General features: G+C 38.5%; 1 protein-coding gene across 1 annotated transcript in view; it reads right to left on the minus strand.

The window, feature by feature from the left end:
* The window catches only part of LOC139289917 (CUB and sushi domain-containing protein 3-like), a 201,014-nt gene that overhangs the window by 162,061 nt on the left and 16,275 nt on the right, over nucleotides 1-22,678 (minus strand). Inside the window, exon 3 of the mRNA XM_070911585.1 lies at nucleotides 9,039-9,151. Within this exon, the coding sequence (XP_070767686.1) occupies nucleotides 9,039-9,151 (113 nt within the window). The remainder of the gene's footprint in view (nucleotides 1-9,038; nucleotides 9,152-22,678) is intronic.

A 22,678-nucleotide genomic window follows, 5' to 3' on the forward strand; every position in this document is an offset into this window, starting at 1 on the left:
ATGAATAATTTTTCATAAATTCAAGGGTGAAAAAATCCTCATCACAAAAAAACATCACAGCACTGAATGTGCACTAGACTTTCAATTTTTGTAGAGTTTCTATTATCTGATGCCCACTGCAGGGCCTAGTGATAGGTCAAAACATCAATTAGCATGAATACTGGGCTTCTATAGGAATGCTTATTCAACTTTTGGCATATTTTACTGTCAAAGAGCTTGTCAAATGACCTCTGTTGACGTTGACTGATTGTCTTTCACTTATGTTCCCAAACTAATCAGATTAAACACATTTTCTGGAAAATAGTAACAATATGGTGAAATCTGCAGCCAGCATGTATATTAACAGAATGAAACAGAACTTGTCTACTCCTTCATTATCTCATTGCACCCTCTATTCTCTACTCCCTAGAGAACTACTACAGAATCAGAATCAAAATCAGAAATACTTTATTGATCCCCGGGGGGAAATTGTACAGTACCGGTGCTCCCATTCAAGAGTAAAGTAGCATAATTTAGAACTAAAAGTATGTACAAAATATAAAAATAAGAAATAGAAAATAAAAAATATACACATTTACAGTATTTACATTTCTTAATTTCTTTTAATAATGTAAAATAAACTTTTAGTTACAAAATGTTTAGTTACAACTCTTGTGCATTGTCCCCTTTGTCCAGTCTTTAGGTGGGTTGTGACAGAGATAAAGAACTGCAGGTGACAGAACAACCATAACAATGAAAAATAATATTACTTACTACAAAATTGCATTAATATCATTTTAAATCCCTAGGCAGACACATTTTGGAAGATGGCATATTGAAGTTATACATCTTCCACAAGAAAGCAATTCCCAAGAAATTACCAGCGCCATCTTTATGCGCTGACAGAGCCAAAGTGCTCATGATCAATGTACTCCTGGAAAACTATTGAAAGAGAACTTTGATAAAGATCTACTGTAAGTTGTGATAAACAGGCCTGGAGGGCTGTTCAATCCTGTATTCTTTTGGCTGAACACAATATTTCAGTACATTTCTCTCCTCCATTAACTAAATCTCTGTCAAAGTCCACCAGCATATGTCCAAAAAGTCTGCACAAAATGTATCAGCAAGGCTTATATTTCAAGCCACAGTACAGGACAATAACACATCATCGGCTTCTTTTTGCTTCAGCAGGTACATGTTTGACATCTAGGTGTTGACTACTCAGCTTGAAGGCAGGATTGGGTCTGACCTGTGTCCATAACACTAAACCTTAAACACCTGTGTGAGTCAGACTGCAGACTTGTGATTTCAGATCCTTTTGGTTGTTGGTACCTGTAGTCAATCTGAACAAGGAGGTTTGGCCTGTAAAATCAGTTATTTATATAGCAAATAAAGTCTTTTTAAAGATGTTACATTGAGTTTTAATCTATGGTGTTCTTACTTTCTATATTATTGTTTTTAGTGATGCTCTTTACTTCTTTCTCTTGATTACAGTACAAAGAAATGTGTAATTGTGTTAGAAAATGTTAAACAACTAAAATCAATAGTGTCAACACTGTTGAAATCTTATGTATAGGTTCTGTAATTACCTCTACCAGTATGCAGCTTGTGACTTTTCAGTAGCTACTCTCTTAATATTAGTATAGTGCACTTTCATGATGAGTAACCTCTGCTTTATCATCCATCCACAGGTAAATGTTTCACTAAACATGTATCTGTCAAGAAAATATGATTTCAGTCAAAAGCTTCCACTCTTAAAAGCAATATAAATCAGCGCAGACACAGTATATTTTAAAAGATACACTTGGCTCAACTTTATGATAAAGAACCCTGCATAACTGAATTTGAGGGTAATGATCAATACAACCCAATTAGTCTGATCAGATCCAGAGTTGTCCTCTCTGATAGGAATATAAAAGGTCCCAACGTCCTTCAGCTTGTAACTGATCAGGCAGTCAAGTCAAATTATTATTTTTGATATGGACCATCTGTTTGTGGCTAATTATTCCAACTGACAGGGAGCCCGGCCATTTTTACACTTACATGGATCTACATGTAGGATGGATCTATAGATAGGCCCGACAGATGGAAAGAGATAAAGAGGGGTATATTTCAGACCCTGATCCTGAAGTTGATATCACTGATGGACACATCTGTGAAGTCACATTTTCTAATGTTAATTTCTAGGAATCATTTCTGAAATCAAATTACTAATCCACTTTACACTGCAGATGCTCACATACACATCCCTCATACATAAGATCACTAATGAATGCAATAAAAATCCTCAGCATCAACTGCCGGCTGTTTATGTTTATGAGCAAAATTAAATACCGACAGACTGCGACGGGAATAAAGCCGGAGGACCTCAGAGCATGTGTGATTTATTTTTTAATCAACTACAGAAAATGTCGACTAACGCAGGTAAAATGCTGACACCCTAAACAGACCTAATACTACAGTGACCATATTAGCCCGCCATTTCAAAGCTTCACTGAGGGAGCTAACTGACACACTGGCAGCTGAGGCTGTTATTCGCATTCTGCCATTTTAATACCGGCTAGACAAATGACTTTGTCTGAAGAGGAGTAAAATATGTATAATGGGTTTATTATCGATTTATGTATGATTCATGCATTTTATTTTCAAGCAGCAACACTTCCTTCCCTGAGACAGATGCAAACTGTGGGATGATGGAAGATCGAGTCATATATAGTGCAGCACTAATGATACCTGACCAATGTAGGGGTGAGGAGTGAGAAGCAGAGTTGAGATTCCTTGTAGGATTGACACCTGAGCAGTGCAGTGGTCAGGGGTGAGGAGGAGCAACCGAGTCTCTTTAGACTTACATTCATATGCAACTATTTTGCATTACTAAATATGGAAACTATTGTTTACACATAGATAAAGTTTAACGATGGAAGACTGTTTTAATGTGACATCACTGAGGTTGACTGGCAAGGTTCACCTCTCATAAATAATCCATGGTGTTGTGAACAAATTCAATGTGGCATATTGTATATGGTAACTTAAATCTTAATTCATTAAAAAGGCAATTAAAGGTTAAAATAGATCTAAAATACCATCCAAAAAATGTTGGTTCACATGAAACTGAGGGTAAAGAAAATAAAACCTTCATAAGCATATGCTGTGTTGACCAATCCCTTCATACTGTACATCAAAAAAAAACAACATCCATTGATTTGCTGTATTATTTTGTAGCCCTGCTTCACTATTACCAAAGGCAGCTATGTTCTGCAGGCTGCCATGAATGTATGCATCCCTACAAGGCACAGCATGATCCCTGGTAACGAACAGCAAATATGCCTCCATGGGAATTACAGAGAGCCTGTGAAATTTTTATTTATTTGTCTGAAATATCAGATTTCTGGAGTTCAACAAAGTGTGACAAAGCACATCAAAGGCAATCTAAATATCTAAAAACGCGCCACAACCCTTACAGTTTGATGCAGAGAGCGTCAGATTAAAATTCAGCACACAGCTGAGCTGAAAGCATTTGCATCAAAAAAATCTAAACAAGCAAGAAATTCAACTGGTCAGGGACTGGTGCTGTTTCCCACAAAGCTTTCATCACACCAGCAACGTTTAACTGGACATAACCATTCAAGGATGGTGATGGTCACTGGAGAATACCAAATGTACTCTGTGCTTTAGGTATTTAACACTCATCAGCCAATTAAAAAAAACTTGATCAGCAGGAGCCTGGCTGCTGAACCAGGCTGCCAAGCATTTCTTGGATGACTTATCGGTAGAGAATTGTGCCAATGATGTTGGAAGGAAAATAAGTTTAGGTGCATGTGTATGCATCACATACTGTACTGTACAATGCAGCTGATCTATCACTCTCAGTTTTGATGTATTTGGGGTATCAATCTCTTTTGGTTGGCAAAATAATCAGTGTCAGTGTTTTCCAGTTCTAATGTTGGTCTACCTAAAGCTAAATGTGCAATCTGCACCCTATATACTATAGGAAAAAAAGATTATCAGATACTCTAGCTTAAATGGCTTGGCTTGGGATCAGAGAATATAATTGGTTAAGACGTCACACAGCGATGCATAGTTGACATATTATATGCTGAAGCAGAATATTCTATTATTTTGATCAAATAACTGGTCCGCTGTAACACACTATACACAACAGTGTTTCATTTACGTCATTGCCTTTAATGAGTATAGTACTCGTCATTAAAAGCTATGTAAATATCAGAAATTATACTATACATGCCTGGCTAAAGAGGTCTCTCCTGGAAGGCATTCATAGTGGTGCACTTAGTTGTACACACAAAAAGTGCTTGAAATAGTCGTATAAAGAATGAAAAAAGAGAACAAGAGAGTAGTTCAAACCCTAGCTCCTTTCTCACCTCAGCACACCTACGCACACAACGTGAAGTGGGTGTCAATGTCGGTTGTCATTTTGGAAAGTTACAGATATTGTCAATTCCGTCATCAGAAAGATGTGTTGAAGCCTTTGAAAAATAATCTAAATGCAAGCTTTCCTCTCTAGAGGTTGAACAACCAGTTTTTCTATATCATAATGACAGGAAGCAACTTTTGTAATATGATTGGTCTGTTAAGATCACAACCATGTTTGTCACTGTTTTCAATATCACAGGGAACCACAGGGGGAAAATAAATATTATGTTAAATATGAGACCCTGCAATTGAAAACCCAGCACTACACAAGTGTGCACTCTTATTTGCCAAGATTACTGCCTTCTTCCTGCCAGAGCACAAATGTAACATGGAAGTCTGTCAAGACTCTTCAGAGTGTAAATGTTAAAAATGCAAATTTAGCAGAGGGGAAAGTAACATTGTGTACCTATTACTTGATTTTTGCTATTACTGATGTACACTGTTGGTACCATCTCTTCTCAGTGGATATTTGCAATAATATGTCAACATACATTCACGTCTCTCCATATTTCATTCACTAATTTATTCTTTGCATTTGTTTTTGCTGCTCACAAGTGTCTTGACTAACCTGCTGTGACTTGGATGTGACTATGAGTAGAATAAAAAACTCAGAAGTTTGTGGACTATTGAGTGTTACAAATCATACGCAAAAGCAGCCTGTACCCTGTGAACCCTGAACAGAGCTCTAATTTCAGATGCCAGATGTTGCTGGGACATCGGACAGATTGCATTCAGCCAAATAAAAATATGGTAACATATAAATTATTTGACAGGATGACACCACATTTTCCAATAAATGTAGCTGTCTTTAATAATTTGCCACGGATTTTCTATGCAAGAATATGCTGCATTTATGCACCCAATACAATACTAATTGTGCAGCAGGTTGTATAGATTTTGAGTGAATGCTCATGTGCATGGTGTACAGTATCTAATTCATAGACAACTATTAAGACATTCATTGCTATAATCAATACTTTCTGTTCTTGAGAGGCAGCTGTTCTTGAGAGAACTATACAGAGAAACAAAAGACCCGCTCTCGCAAGTAAGTGTTTGGAGAAACTCACCTCAGGTCACTAATTAAAAAGTAAGAGATGCATCCCAGCTGTAATTATACCAGCACTGACTCATTGGCCTTCGGTGTATGGAAAGTCATAAGTAATGTCTCAGACAGACATGGCTCTTGAATTAATTCAAAGGATGTGTTGCAGATATTTGAAGCAGTTGGTTTGGATAAGGCCTCTCTTTGTAGGCAAAATAAAACTGTGTCTCAGTTGCATATCTGCAAGTGAAACTAAGAAAGTAAAGTACTCTGAACAATAACTGCACTTAACATCGAATCAGGATTTGTACATTTATGAGGGTTTGAAGAGCCCCCTAAAGAAATCAAGTGTTTTAGATACAGTGTTAGCCCAGAGCTAACAAGTGTTGCTGTCTTGAGGACCCTAAATAAATTGTTGATATAACTGAACCATGGGAAAACAGCTGCTCCCAAACACCAGGGGCTGGTGCTGGTGCAAAGCCTCATGAAAATCTGTACAAACTTTACTTCAAGGTGGGAAAATGAAGGCAAACAATGCTAATACAATGCAGATGGAGTACTTTAAACCTCACAAAGCACCACCTACTCTGCAAAATGCCTGGTTAAAAACATTATCATACACAACAAATATTATTGTGATGCCAGAGAAAACATATTAATACAAACAACATTAATATGATGCTGCAGAGTGCGTTTAACCCAGAGATATCTCTCTGACCTATCTGCAAACCAAAAAGAGGAGAAAACAGTGCTGTGTTTTAAATCTTCACCAAAATATGTTAATAGGATAAGAGAGCAACAATATGTAAAATGGAATCTAAGGCCTGGTAAACCAGTATTGCACAATTAAAGTGAAAAGACCACAGTAATGTGTAATTATAACACACACTGCTCTACAATTTTTGCCTGCAGTTGCATTCGCAGACAGTGTAAGTGAGACTGGCTTGCATTATCCCTCATCACAGTGGTAACGAGTAAGTTATGTGAACTAGTAAATGAGGTAGTTGGGTGCGAGATTTCTCTGGGGCTGAGCTATTTATTTCGCCTGTATATCTAATGACTCTGTAGTCCTTTGAAGAAGATGGAAGTTTGACGGAGTGGCAGTGTTTGTGAACACACAAGCTGCACACTTTCCCCTCAGGAGCCGCCTGTAGACTGCCTGTCTGGCTTCCTAGCTGGTTGCTTGAGTGGCTGCTGAGCTGGATTTTTATGCAGGCAGGGAAAAGAGTATTGACTGAACTCATGTTGGATCACAGGGCAAAGCAGCTGGCAAACAACACATGCTCATACATGCACGCACACACTTTTCCAACTCAGTGGACAATCTGCATGCCACAGAGGGACAAATGAAATGATTTGGGGAGAAAAGATGAAATTCTGTTTTATGGGTCAGCTGTCTTTCAAAGACTTTATCAGAAAGAAAGGGCAGGTTGAAATGGCATCGAGGCAGGTTTTAGATAGACACGGCAATGTTTTCATTGCAAATACACAACCTTCAACAAAGGGAAAGCAGATAGCATTACTCCCAGCTCAGTAGATGTACACTCCACGGCTGCACCCTATCTCTATCCCTTGGAAAGTACAAGTACTAGTGGCCATTGTTTGGCTGTGTTGTAGAAAAGCCCCCATATCTCTACTCCTTAATGAATGCAGCTTGGCCCTTTCAGGCCACGCCTAAGCGTTAAGGTTGCAGGATCACACTGACAGAGTGCTGATAGTATAGGAAAGTAGGCACTAATCAGTAAAAAACATTCACAGAAAGCTGGAGCTGGTTTGCATTCTAAGCTGGAGCTGGTTTGTATTCTAACATACTTGACAAAAGATTGACAGGCCGTTGAGAAATTAGATTCCATCTGGCCGCGTCCTTCACTGTGTCCTTTGTATGCACGCAGATTCAAATCCACTTAATTGCAGTCATGATTCAATCATCTCTGAGCAAGCATCACACATTTTCAGTCATAAGAACGAGCAGCACATACATATTCATGTTTATGATGTAGCTAACAGTATCAGCATAACAAGGAAGAAAGGTATGCAGCGGCAACAGTGAGTATGGTTTGCAAATGAATACATTATGGATGACTACATTGAATGTTTGCGTTTTATATGCGTCAGTCATACAGCTTGACTATCATCATAAATTTCCATTATTTTCATGAAAATAATGGAAAATAAGAAAGAAGCAGAGGGAACTGTAAACAAACGGACATATTATCAAAAAAGTAAAAGACCAACAGTTTACACAATTACACAAATAATTAGTTTTATTCTCTCTCAAATTCTTATTTTTGTTTGATATTAATAAGTTTTGTTTCATTAATCATCTAAAGCCCTTCTTGTGTCAGCGGACATGCTAAATGTCTTCCAGTGGTGCAAAATAAAATCACGCACTTCAGCACCGCTGCTGGAAAAAATCCTAGAAGAAAGACTTTATCCCCTATTGTCCGAATTGGTAAACTCTTCAGTATTGAGTAGTGGGAAATATTTGGGTTTTCTGTGTAACAAAATGTGATTAACATCCAAATCAGCATCAAATGCTGTTGAAGATTACACAGGCAAAATGTGGAGGCAGAAGAACGAAATCTAATTCAACCAAGCCACCCACTGGAGACAGAGAGGGAGAGAGAGGGAGATAGAAGGAGACAGGAGAGGGAGAAAAACAGAGCAGGAGAAGGAGAGCACAAATGGGCAGATGGAGAGGGGAGAAGTCCTGGACCGGCCAGGTCTGGGGCAGGTGGGGAGATGAGGAGGGGGTAAAGGGGGATGGAAAAGGACATTGTGGAAGGGAGGAGTGAGGCTAGAGGATGGAGTCAGCCTGTTGGTGTAGGAGAAGGTCAACGGACTAGAACAGAGAGTAAAGAAATAACCAAATGATACAGGGAGTAGAAGGAAGAGAAGAGCAGACAATTCATAGAAGCACATGGGCAGGAGGTAGAAGGAAAGGGAGAAGAGGAGGCAGGCAGGAAAGGAGGTAAGACGATGAAATGAGGAGAAAGGCTTAAGACAAAACACATAAAACATCATAATGAAGGAACGGAGAAAGAAAGAGAATTAGAGATGGATGAGCGATGGAGTTCACAGGAGGGAGCAGAGGGGGAAAGTGTAGGGGTGAGCGAGGTGGTCACAGAAGGATAGTTCATATTTAGACAGCTCCCCGCTGCACTCAGCTCTGCTTCAACACAGATAACTCGGTGCATCCATTAGTTCAACTAATTCCCATCGCCATCTGCCATGCAATTTCAGATGCACCTCTGGAGTCGCAGAAAAGGTTCAGGACTTTGGGGGGAGGGATGTTGATTTGGAAAATATGAGATTCATTTGCTGAATTGAGGTACCCAGTGTTTCCATAACTCAACAGTGGAGGTCCTACAGGAAATCAAGTGGAGTGAGTGTGATCACACGTCCCTCTCTTAAGTATAAATGGTCTCTACTTCTCCTGGCTGATGGATTGAGGTGAAGACCCAGTTTATGAAGAGTTGTCCTGATAGTAGTCTCTAACTTAAAATCCACATTTCTTTTTCATTCAAATGGCAATTTCTAAAGACAGTTAAAGACAAAGAGCAGAAATTGATGCTTTTCTTACCTTCATAAGCTACCTTAAATCCATGAGCGCTTACTGCAAAGTCACTGGTAAGCCTCAGTGAAAAAATGGAGCCAGAACTGGTAACAGGCGGAGGGATGGTAAATCCTGTTAACCTGCAGACAAGAGAAAGAGAACTCAGTATTTAACAAATGATTTAATTTATATCAACCACATTTAAATGCTAATAACAATGAAAAAATACATTGTGTGGTTGTCGTTTGAGCCTAATTAAACGTAAGACAAATGTTTTAATGAAATCTATATGATGACAGATCAAAAAAACCTGTTATAAAAACACACACAAGTTAAAGTGCAATGGATGCCATTGTTCCCTCTCGAGTGATATCCACTACAATTTTCCCCCCAACTTGTAATGTCACACTGTGGAAAAGTTGTGAGGCATAAACACTACCTGGGCTTGTTAAACATCATCAAACATTTTTGTATTTAAATTAGATAGGCCACCAGGTGAACTGGCTGACCATATATTTATAAGTTCATGTTGAGATACATGTGCACTAAAATGCGATGATGCTTTACACCGCAGTAACTATCACTACAAGTAATGACTGTCATGTTCAAAGACCTCAAACCTCACAACGCTGGTGAGTTGGTGTGCTGCAGCATTTTGTGTCTAATAAAACAGAACTGCTCTGAGAATTGTGATGCAATTTGTCCACCGATAATATACTGGGTACTATACAATCAAAACCTGAGTGAAAACCTTCCCTATTGTTGGATGGTGTTTGAGGGCTGGCAGCTGCATTGTAACAGACTGCTTCATTACTGCATTTCAAATTAGGTGCAGATCCAAACAAATCCATTTACTTTCACGACGTCGTAAACAAGATGTGTGGCTGACCATTCCTCAGCAGCAGTTGCTGATGTTCTATCGACCTTCCACTGCCACAAGCCAGGATGTGTAGCATGAAAAGAACTTGTGCATGAAACAAAATGTCTCCTTCTCTATTGCCATCTCGTTTTCTCTTGTTATTTTCCGTTGCTAGTTTTGTGGCTGGTTGTGTGACTGAACCTCTACTTGACAATAAGCCAGGTGAATAATGTCTGTAGTTGGCCAAATGTGGAAAAACAGAAATTCCCCCCGTGACAGCAAAGAAGAGGGTGCTGTATTTACAGCTTCAATAGAGATTCCAATTACAGCACTGTGAACTGTGCTGGTCCTTGCAGTAAATAATTACCCTTTGTCGCAGGTACGGCACAGCATGCCAAGATACTGCTAAAAGTCAATTGCCACATGATGCAACTTTGAATACATTTCTGAGGAAACAGAACTTAAAATGTGACCTTGATGGAAACTTAATCACACACAAGAGCACTGTACTGGATTTGCATGCTCTCATGGTTAAATTAAAAGTGGAGGCAAGCTTGTGCATCACAAGAAAAGTCTTTGTTGGAGTGCTTAAACAAAAATAGCACAGGACAGAGGTAGCACTTTGAAACTATTTTTGACACTTGTTATTGTTTGACTTAAGACAGTATAATGTATTAATGTTTCTGACCAGTCACATTTGGTTAGGCAATATCCAAACTGTCCACAATCTAGATATTATTATATATGCAGGCCCCAAACACTGTTAAGTGTGCACATGCATACTGGAGAAACACAGAGGAAAAGAAGTCATTTCCAAAACTGTTGGGGCTAAAAAGCTAAACGGAAACACTCCTCTCTGCAACGGAACTGACAAAAGCAACAAAAAATCTTCAGATGAGAACAATCAAAATATTGAGGAACTCTCTCACACTCCGTGTCTTTTTATGTCTCTGGATTATTAGAAACTTGTGCTGGAAACATAGCTCCAGTCAGAGTTCACGTTCAAATGTCACGTGTGGACACATCTGTTTGATGTAACTTCTGTTCTGTGCTTCTGTTAACAAAAGTCACATTGAAAAGACAAGTGTGTAACCCTGGCCTTTCTCCCTGGTCCCAATGTTAGCTGCTGTGGCACGGAACAAAGAACGCCCTCAATCGTGACTCTCTCTCAGTGCCATTCCACCAGCAGTACAGACGTTGGAGGGGTCCGCAGCGCCATTTCTATGTGAGAGTTATATATTTTCAGTGAATCACAGTTGGAAGTCAAGCTGGGTAGTCATTTAAATTAGCCTTCCTTACCCAAAGTTATGGGAAGGGGGATCCATGGGGGAACTAATTATTGCCAGAGCAGAACAGAAAATAATAGAACAATCAGTGGCTGCCGAGTAGATGTCGATGGCACCCACCAAGGTGAGTGCAATTCAGTTACACAATACTACACTAAAAAGCCTTTACCTGCAATGGATACTGAAGAAATGTGACAATGAATGAAAAAGTTCAGAAAATTCTTCTCTTTAGGTTGCAGCACTGACTATGAAGACAGAGTGTACAGAGGATAGGAATAAGATGTGCTGCTATGGCAACATGTGATACAGAGACACAAAGACGGGAGAGAAAACAGATGCAGTGTTACAGCAACACATACAGGGTAATGTGAAGAATTTAGCCTGATGAGATAAAGCCTAGCTATTTTCTTTAGGCTCCTACAACTACCAGGACATCTGAAATAAAGACAAGACATTTTCTCATGACCACAAGCGAGGTGGATAAAATGCGGTAGAAAAAGCTTAGCCCTGCCAAACTGAACTTCAGACCCATGTTCCAAGTCTCAGCAGACTAAATCCTTTTTGAGATTGCACTCGTCATCACGGCACAAAAAAGCAAGGGAATGAGGATGTCATGGGGTTAGTGTACCTGAGGGGAAGACATCTTTTCTAAGGCTGTCAATGAGAAGGATTAGGAGGTGACAGTCTAGGCAGAGTTGGTCAGAATTCTGTACTCCTAGACTTATTTCTGATTCAGACAGGTCATGCCTCAAGTCGTAAGGGTCAGGATGATGCACGAATAATTCAAACCTGAAAACAAAGCCTGAACAAGCAACATCTTAAACCATGGGCATGAAAACGTGCGACTGCCTGATAAACACTTAATCTGAATTAATCATAATCCATCTACATATGATGGCTTGCCTGACGGGGACATGAACATTGCTATTAGTATAAAAAAAGCCTGATATTTTGATAGCATTTTCTCAAGGAAACTGTGGAATATATTGTGCGTTTGGTTTGTTTAAAACCAAAGAAGCACATTGTGACCTCAGTATGTATCTAACAAAAAGCAGACAAAGAGATCTTCATCATCTGGCATTCACTGCCACCTGTTGCTTTGGCAACAGGAGCATCAGGTGAATGGTTGGAAAATTTCATTAACAAATAAACACCATGGGGCCTGCTGTCTCCTCAGACACAGGGATCTTGTGACTTAGCTATCACACACAAGTCTGCAACCTGAATCACACTTCCATATGAAATTCTACAAAGACAACATTTTAAATACAGATTATACCTCATCTGATTTTGGGAGGTGGTCTTCAAGACTCCAGGTCCAGGGAATTTTCATTTTCATTTGAGACAGTAAAGGTACAGCCCTTTATAGCACAGTCAAGAACATGAACATGCAACAAGAGGAAATATAGTTAACCCTAACCCCTAACCCTAACCCCCCCTAACCCTAACCCCCTAACCCTAACCCTAATTCAAGGATAGTTTGTTAGTAATGTTTGTCATAAATCACATTTTTAACCTCTCAAGGATACTTGGCTATTAAAACCTCTGGCAGTCCGACAAACAGTTTAATTTACAGTTTATTCCAGCACACTGCAAAAGCCCTTTCTCTCTGGTTCACTGGAATATGGTGTGAATTTGGAAAGCTATTTTTTATCCAGAACGTTTATAGACCGGCTATGTTACACTTAGAAAAAAAAGAAGTGGTACATAATTTGCACATAAGAAAGCAAGGGTTTGAAGCACTACTTTTTTTTTTTTTTACGTCCAACGAATAAGGTTTCATTCAAGCAAAATAGGATTACAAATTCAGTGTTAGAAGCCATAAAAATCTGCATTTCTTACTGTATATTACACCTACTGTATGTTGGGGTGAAAATTAATGGTTTACAAGAGTGTTTGTCACAAAAGTATTGTATATCTTAGTCAAAAAAAATTCTAATTCTTGAAAACAAAAAAGGTCATCCACTGTGCATAACATAATGCAGTCCCATTGGTATCCATTAAGTAACATTATTGGTTTTGACCTGTGGTGGTGATGGAAGCTGATGTATTAGAGGTCATACAAAGTCAGAACCAAATGATTTGCTTGAAATAGCTTTGATGGATTTGATCAAAGCTATTCAAAAACAAAAACAACATTTGCTAAGTCTTCACAGTGGCTCAGCATGCAGTAATTATGACTTCCTTCAGGCGAGTGAGATGGGAACTTTTATAAATTTGATCAAAGCTTATTCACAAAAAGATCATATTAAATTAAACTTCGTACAGCTCTACGAATAGGAATTGCAAAGTGCTACAAGTGCAAGTCAGATAGAAAAAAAACAGTTCTGCTGCATCTGTATTGGACTCCACCAGGTCAACCAAAAATCTCACCGTGGGTCTGGAGATGCCAGGTGTCTGAACAGCTATGGCATCCGTCATTTATGGATCAAAGCAGCACCAGTAATGGCAGAATGACTATGTGCGTCTGGGAACAGTGCGCCAATGATTGCCTGGACAGATGCAGCCTTTCCTTCCACCTGAACACACTACATCAGCCCTGAAGGTAGCTGTCAGATATTCCCACCATCTGATTAGTGTGTCACTGTAACGGCGTGCCATAGAGAGAGAGAGAGAGAGAGAGAGAGAGAGAGAGAGAGAGAGAGAGAGACGGGAATGATGTACCTCTATTTGTCTGACTCACTGTCTCTCTACCTCCATCTGGCTTTCCCTCTGTGTGGCACGAGCTCTTTCTGTCACACTAGCTCTCTCTCACTTTCTGTGTTTCTTATTGCATGAGGTTGCTCTTATTCACTACAAGTTTTCCTTTTCCTGTCTTCCTGGTTCAGTTTGTGCCTCTTTGTATCTCTTCGTTTGTCTCCTTGTTGCTACACTGCTCTTAACCTATTTGTGTCTCCTGGAAAGGAAGAGGAAAGAACAAAAACAGACAGATGTGGGGAGAGCCCTTAAGTGTTCTGACTGATCTTACTTAGTGAGTAACAGTTAGTGAACCGCTTACATTTAGTTTAGTGTTAGAAGCAGAGCAAAATAAGGCCTGTTAGGAACTAAGGTGAATAATGGCCTTCCGGTTGGCCGTCTCCTCGAAACACAGGAAAAACAGTGGGGGATGATTAATAGACTTAGTTTGCACTGACATGTCCTAACTCATTACAGCTGCCCCAGACACTGACATTTCATTTTAATAACTGCAGTAATAAAGGTCAAATCATCCTATTAATTCATTCATTCATTCTTGGCTCTTCTCAGTCTAATAAGAGTGAAGAATGAAAAACCTTTCTTGAATTGCAAAGGGATATTTAATATGGAGAAAGCCTGGTAAATGGTCGAAACGTTCATATAATTCTCCCTTTGCTACTCCTCTTTAGTTTTGCATAGTATCACAGTCATTTTCTGCATTATCATGCATCTGCAAGTAATTCTCCTGGTGAGAATAGGCAGGGTGTCAAACGCAAACGCACTTGGATTGGTTGTGGCCAATCCTGTGGAAACTTTTTTCTTGAATATCTGATTTGACGCTAGCCAGCATAATCTTTCTGCACTGCATTTGTACTTTCAGCGCTGTGTTCTCTGTGTTAGAATAGACAATAAAAGACCTAACCACTTGACACTAGTGGCAACATTTGTTCTGTGAATAGTACTGTTCAGCCTCCAGGATTTTATCACAGGTCAAGAGTCCCACATTTACATTCTGCCACCTAAAACTCTGTGTGCCACCTGAAGTGACTCAGAAGGTTGAGAATGGTAAATGGGTAAATGTCAGGCATTTATAGTTAGGTGACATACTTTTTGCACAACTTGTGCTTACTTAAATAATCAAATCTGTTCAAGGGGGGTGGTCAGACAGAAGCAGCTACTGTGCATTTTCAGAAAGAGACAGAAACAAACATTTTGATGTTTTGAAAATTCTGAACTAGACACCAAATACAAAACCTCATGAAGAGCAGATTGGGGACAAGTAGGAATGTTTTTTTAAGTTCAGTTTTTGACCTGGTAACAAAGTAAAGCTTCTTCAGAACAACTTTTAATACATTCAGCTTCATGCTAAGTCTCAGTTCCACCACCTTTTTGTTTCACATGTTGTCAAGCTTCAAACTATCATCACTACTTAGCCTCTGTTACTGAAGTAATTCAAAAAGGAACATCACATTTTATACCCCATATCTATTGACAGAGAACCAGTCCAACAAAGGATTAAAGTGCTCACTGAAGTTCAATACACCCACCACTGGCTGACATCTACAATCATGTCCTCTCAGGTTTCTCTGTCTTCTACACTACTCACAAAAAGTTAGGGATATTCGACTTTCGGGTGAAATTTATGGAAAATGTAAAAAGTTCATGCTACAGTGATATTATATCATGAAAGTAGGGCTTTTAAGTAGAAGCATGCAATGGTAATTTCTTCATCTCATTCCTCATTTCTGCTCAATGTGAATCGACTTCATGTGAAAGCTGAATATCCCTAACTTTAGTGTATTTTAAAAGTCCCTGTCCCTATGACCAACAATTACTAGCTTCAGAGCTACAAACTAACGACAACTTTACGAAAAGTTCAGATTGAGATGAAAAACAGATTTGTCTCATTCTGTGAAATGTTTGAAAAAAATTAAAAAGGGATACAGACAAAATAATTTAATTTAATTTAATCAAAAAAGGGATTGTCTGACTAATTTGCCAACCGGTAAGGCAAACAAGTCAGGCAAGAATTTAATGATCCATGTAAAACAATGTTCCTCAATAAGATTTGATGAACTGAGCTTAGTGTTCTGTAGTGTGGGGACCTTTTCCATCTCCAGGTCACCTGACTCTCTGGTCTCCTTGATTATGGGAGGAAACCTACACAGACAAGTATTACACGCAAACTCCACAGAGAGAGCACCACTATCAAGATTCAAACCAATGAGTTTCTTACTCTAAGTGCTTAGCCACCTTGGAAATATTATATCAATGGTAAACAAGCAAATATACTGTCAAGATGGTATTTAGTCCCCTAGTGCTTAGCGCCTAGTAAACCAACAGCTGTTGACTGTCACTTAGAGTAACTAGAAAGGCCCAATTTTTTGCACGTTCTTCTTTTACAGTCGCAAAACTTTTGTAGATGCATGGTTACAGTGTTTAATTCGGGGTTCAGTTGAGGACATTGACTAGTAATTGTATAATGACGGCAGCAAAAAGATCACTATAATGAGGTCATTATTTGTGCAGGGCAACACTGGAATAAAAGGCTTTATTGCCCTAACTCACTTCCTTTCCTCTACCATCCTCACCATATAATTTCAGTACAATAATGAGTGCTTCAACCAGACATTCTCCGGCACGAGGGATTGTACGTAATGTAAGTGCAGCAACGAGTGAGAGGGATGGGGGAACAAACTTCACAGAGCAAAGAGAATACATAGATCAATGGGGAGTCACACTAATCAGGTCCATCACGGGGATGTCGATTCTTTTTCATGTTAAAAATTCATTGTCGCTTTTGTCATGTTCCCTTCTGAATTTCTGCCTTAATTAATTAATAGCATTAATAAATTAAAGGCCTCTTTAATCTCTAACAAGGTTTCTATTTATAATTACCCCAGAAGAGGAAAAGAAAAGCTGAAAAAAGGATTGCCTGTCATTATGTTCACCTTATTTATTCCAGCTGAAGTAACACCTGAGCTAACAACACGTCAACATTCAGAGAACGGAAGAAAGAACCGAAAAATGAAACAACTTCAGGTGTTGCCATATGGAAATGAGCATCTTTCAGAACAAGTTGCTGGAAGAGAGGGTGGGAAAGTTTGTGCTGCATCTTTCTTGACAAAGTTAAACAAAAAGGCGGGAAAACACAAGGCAGGGAAGCTTGTTTTTCCCTTCTTCTCAGTGATTCTTGTTTTGGAGAAAATGAATTGTGTAAGAGCAGGCGTTCCACTAGTGTACATTTTGGGCCCGAAAGGCAAAGTAAAGACTCTGTCATGGAATTATCATTTTCTGGCGCCACACAACATAGTCCCACATTGTGAGGAAATCCACCACTTGGAAAAAACAAAAGTGTGACTAAAACACAAAGAACAACATTGCTATTTAGAGGTTTGGGTTGGATCAGGAAAAACCCATCAAAATTTGAGCCATTTGCTTTTGTCTCGTAGCAAGAATTAGTCATGCTTTTCCTCCTTCTCTCTCAATGGTGGGATTAGTTCCATGTGAAATTAAAAAGTCTCAGTGAAATATCTCTGGTTTGTTGTTTTGCAAATTGTTAACCCTATATTTGACACAGCTCATCAGCAATGGCTCTTATAAGCTAATGACTTGACTTGTTGCCTACACTCAGTGTCCACTTTATTGGTACACTTATACAATCTAATGCAGTCCAATACAACTGTTCTCCCATAAAGTCTATTTTTATGATGCCTACAATGTTACATTTTCATTGATACTGTCATAGAGAGGTTATTTTTATTTTTATTTTTGTTGTTGTTGTTGTTTAAGCAATACAAACAAATCATAGCTTTTGTACTACATACATCTACATAAAACATATCATAATTTAAACATTACTCTAAAAATATCTTGATTCTTTCAAGATCCTATATCATTAAAACATGTCAGTGTGTACAAGTCCTCACCTGTAGTTTTCTAGTTGAGGCAGAAAATGACAGTCATAATCACAACATACGAGTTCAAGAGTCCTAATAAACTGTGGAAAATATTACTGATGCATATGATATCGCACTAAAAAACTAACTAGCTGTGCATTCAACTGAGATGTGTTACATTTACCGATTTACTTTAAATCCACTGACATTTTGTATATTGAATTAATGAATTAATTTTGTATTTGTAGTGTTACAGTACAGGGTGCCTTGGTGTAAATAAGCTTCCTGGCGGTAGTTTTGTAGATTCCATTAAGTTTGAACTTGAACATTTACATATATATTTTTTTCTCCAGTCTGCAGTTACTGACTATAAAGCATTAGCAGATACAGAAATACAGCCACCTCCCTGACATCAACTTTGTTGTGTTTTCTCTGGCTGAATAACATTGCAGTCTCTATCTATAGCAGATGCTTGAATCGACATCTCTGTAAACAAACACCTCAGTGTACTGGAAGTGGAAAGTTGCACTGAGTTGAAAAAAAATGCATATCTAAAATGTTTAGAATTCAATTTTAGCCAAAATCTTCATCATACTGCATACTACTGCCCAAAATATATTCAGCTCACACAGCATTGCACACATCTCCATCATCACTAACCACCAGAAATATGGGGACAATGTGCTAAGATGCAAAACTAGTGAAATAGGAGATAATGAACAGTGTGCCAGCAAAGTAAACAGTCTGCATTTGCTTTTCACAGTAAAAGCTTTCAACAGAATAGAACTGCGTTTGTCTTTTTGTTTTTGTATTGTGAAATACCCACCGGATTTGTTCAGTGGTAGCAGTACCTTTGTGTAGGTTAGACAGATATAAACCTGATTAAAAAAGCTCTAAATCTACATTTAAAGCACAGCTTGCACACACAATCTCCATTCACATTGTTACAAATAAATGTCTTATTAGGTCAAATTACGAGCATGTTGTCCCTTCAGGTACAGTATATATTGACAGCAAATTGGATTACCTGATATGGAGCACCTCATATTAGCTGTCATATACTTACAATTACACATAATATACATAATCATTAGGCCAAATATTAAACACCTTTCACTGCACTGCATATCATGACGATATGATCAAATCATGTTATCATTTTACATAATTCTGTTGTCTTACATGTTTAGTCTGAGGTAATACACACTGTAACCGTGGAAGACAGTTAACTGCACTGAACACCAGCTTGAGTCTTAAATGGTATGTCAGAAATGTAATCCTATAAATACTGTGATATGTATTTCAAACATCACTGAGCCCTGGTGTGTTACATTTCAATATTTAAACAAAAAAATCCAAAATGATTTCCAAAATTCAAAGTGGATCTTATGTAATAGTCTTCCATCTACAAAAACTAAATTAATTCTAGATTCAAAAAGGTAATTTGGGGTGAAGTTTAATAGAGATATGAATAGAGTTTTGGTGTGCAGACTTTACTTCAGCCTCCAGATGCATGCCTCGCTTGCTTTGACAGTGGGTCAGTTTTGCATAGTGAACTGGTTTGGTGATTAGCTGCAACCCAACACACAAAGTCAAGGTACGCAATGTGTCATTGCTAGGATTATAAAAGAGTTTGGTCAGTGACAATACCAAAAATTTACCCTATGCAACGAGACCACCACTAGAAGCAAGCTGACACCCAGCCACTCAAATTGTTACCGTTTCAGCCATTGTGGTGAGACAGCACAATGGCTGAAAGGGTTAACCCTAACCCTAACCCTTCTTCAATTGGAACAATTACACCAAGGATAAGAAAGGCAAACATGACCAGGGAGTTTAAAGTAACACAAAAGGCTGAGAGATTTGCTAAAAAAAACAAAACTATATATATAGAAGAACACATTATATGTGTGATATATATACACACACACACACACACACACACACACATATATATTGAAATTACATTAAAATACCCATATAAAATAGTCTTGCAATGAATACATCCATGAAGGTCCTTTAGTGAAGTCCTTTGTTGTTTGTTTTGAACTGGACTATATTATGAGGCGGTCCTGACATGTTGTCACCCCCCATACACATGCAAATAACAAGAATACCTTACCTTAGCATTGTTTTTTCAGTGTTGACACACTTAAGCTGTAAACTACACAAAATAAAAAACTCTCAAATGAATCAAGTGTAATTCTAATCATAATCAATGCATATCCACGCTGGCATGTCTAAACAGCAACAGAGATATTTTGACGTGTCACATCAGGAAAAGCACAGGTGCGCCTAATAACATTAATTACGGCATGACAGTTAGCCAGATTGAAAAAAACACCAGGGCAATGAAATAAATGGAATTTAGCCCTATTAATGTCAAATTACACGTACTACTACTCTTAATACCATGCAGCATTAAACATGTTTAAGCGTGGAGATTACCTGAAGTTTGCAGACGCAGCGGTAGCGCTAATCTTGTGTCACACTGGTTGGTATTCATGTCCCAAGTCAATTGTGTCCAACATTGATACGAAGACAGCGTGGCCATGCAAACTTTACCTACAGTAGCGTTACTGTGAGAAACCAGGAGTCATTGAACAAGCCACTTACTGAAGTTGTTCATACAGGTCAAACTGAGGCTGCTTCTTCTACACAGGTGCTGTCTGTCTAACGACAGGTTGTGTTTGGGTGTTTGTTCGAGTGTGGGAGTTTTGTGCTGCATTCATAAATAATGGGAAACTTGGGATTTCTTCTTCAATGTAATATGAAGACTTCAAGGGGTGAATTTCTTCTTTATAGAGGGGTTGTCTTTCCTTTGCCCGCTCTTTTCGAACACCTGTAAACTGTAATTATCAATACATTGTGTGGCTGACACTAATCATGATTGAGAAACACCTACAGTACCGTGGAAATACTGTTTCACGGATTAAAGATGAGCTAATTTATCAAAATTGTACAAAGGTTTGACAGTGTCACTGAATTATAAAGTTATTATTGGCACTGAAATAGAAAATTCTGGCACTGTGACAACACCAGTTATGCTTAACGGCCAACTGATTTATCTCAGCATATGAAGCGCAGCACAGCATTTGCGATCACATATGATGTCTGCCATAACTTGTTGATGTTGTGCCATTATACTGCCATTACATGCAAATTACTGGCATTAAAATGCCCTCTGCTTATAACACACCAGTTTGAACCAATGTGTTCTGGTAACGCTGAATATTTTGGTTTGGCTCAATGGAAGGTACTTGCGCAACAATGAATTCACCAGTATAGCAAGAGAGAAAAAGCTAAGACTACCAAGACAAACTTTTACAATATGGATATGAAGTCATAGCAATGTTAGGATTTGCTCGATTGCTCTTAAACATAAAGCATATTTTAAGGCTTTTTACCATATTTGTGGCAAGAGTTATTTATGTAAGATTATTAATTGATGTGGAGTCAACCAGCATGGTGACAAACCTCTCATAAGCCTGACCTTGAAAACAGCCTTATGCAACATAATCTTTTAAGTATCTAAAGTGATTCAGTGGCTGAAGTATCAACAATGATTCAGCTCTTGAATTATTCCCCTTCATTGCCACTCTTTGCTATACATCCTCCATTGTATTAGCATGTGACTTCGGTCCACTTCCACTGAAGTTGAGCTGCATAAATGGGCCAGGAGAAATCCTTTTGGCGCTGTCTTTTTTGAGTGTTTCACAGAGAAATGCTGGACCCCACTTTCACCTCTCATGGAGCGTGCTTGTGAATACAAGTGGATAATCAGACACTAAGATGTCCTTTTAAAAAAAGCTTTTGACAGGTTTAAAAGCTGATGTGTGTATCAGCTCAGATGAGAGATAATCTTCTCATAGTACACAGCACACTTATCTATAAAGAGTGGGTTTATTTTGGGCAATTTGGTTTGACAAGGAAAATGTGAAAACCTTTGTGGCTTTTTCCTTTGAAATCCAAACACAGAACAATTCTTTAAAGCGGGTTTCATTTGGGAAAGTGGGGACTAGAACATCCCAAGAATGCTGCAGGTCAGATTGTTCCTGAATCAGACATATAATGTGTTCTTCTGTTTTTCATGCCCAAACAACAAAATATTTATATATTTAAGGATTTAAGGATTCCACTAAGTCAATGATGATTGGCTTATAGCCTTCACGGTTAAACCAATTTGCAAGGTATGAGGGTTTGATTGAGCTCATGTCGGTGATAGTGTGTTTAATAAAGAGAGTCTGAATTATTTACTAATCAAAATCCTTGAGCAGTGTACGTCCCACAAAAACCTTCAAGAATGGTGTACTTGTGTACAAAATGTCTGTATTCAAACCTTAGCTTTCAGTACTTTGTTTCTGTATCGATACATGTACTGCCTCTTATGTGAATCCCTGATAATATTTTACATGCGGGTTCAGTACAATGAACCTCCACTGCCAAAGTCACTGACTGTCATCTCACCATGAGTATCAATTCTTCTTTATTAAATTGTGAATTTACGGTCTGTTAAAATCAAACACAGGGGAGAGCCAAATAATTCTGTTAGAGACAGATACTGAGGAGAGAGAGAAATAAAAGGGAAACGGAGGAAACTCTTCCCACAAGAACATCAGGCTTTTGTGAGAATGCAGAAAGCACACTGAGTAAACAGTTGTTTGCCTGTTCAGTGACTTAAGTAAACAAGGAGAAATCTTTGTGTTTGATTTTGTGTTTGTCATGTTTTTCTCTACCTCTGACTCCTCGAGTGACGCATTTGAATAAAGGATGGTGGCTACTGAGCTGACCCATGTATTACTGGAGTCAACACAGCATGCTCATTCAGAAATAAATGCTGCTTATAGCTTTTAGGTTGATGGGTTTATTTGCTGTGGAATCCAAACACATTTACAAAACCTTATTTAGAATGTATTTCATGAAATAAATTGTTTTTCTCTGACTTTT

This window comes from Enoplosus armatus, chromosome 9 (assembly GCF_043641665.1).
Source record: "Enoplosus armatus isolate fEnoArm2 chromosome 9, fEnoArm2.hap1, whole genome shotgun sequence".
NCBI lineage: Eukaryota > Metazoa > Chordata > Actinopteri > Centrarchiformes > Enoplosidae > Enoplosus > Enoplosus armatus.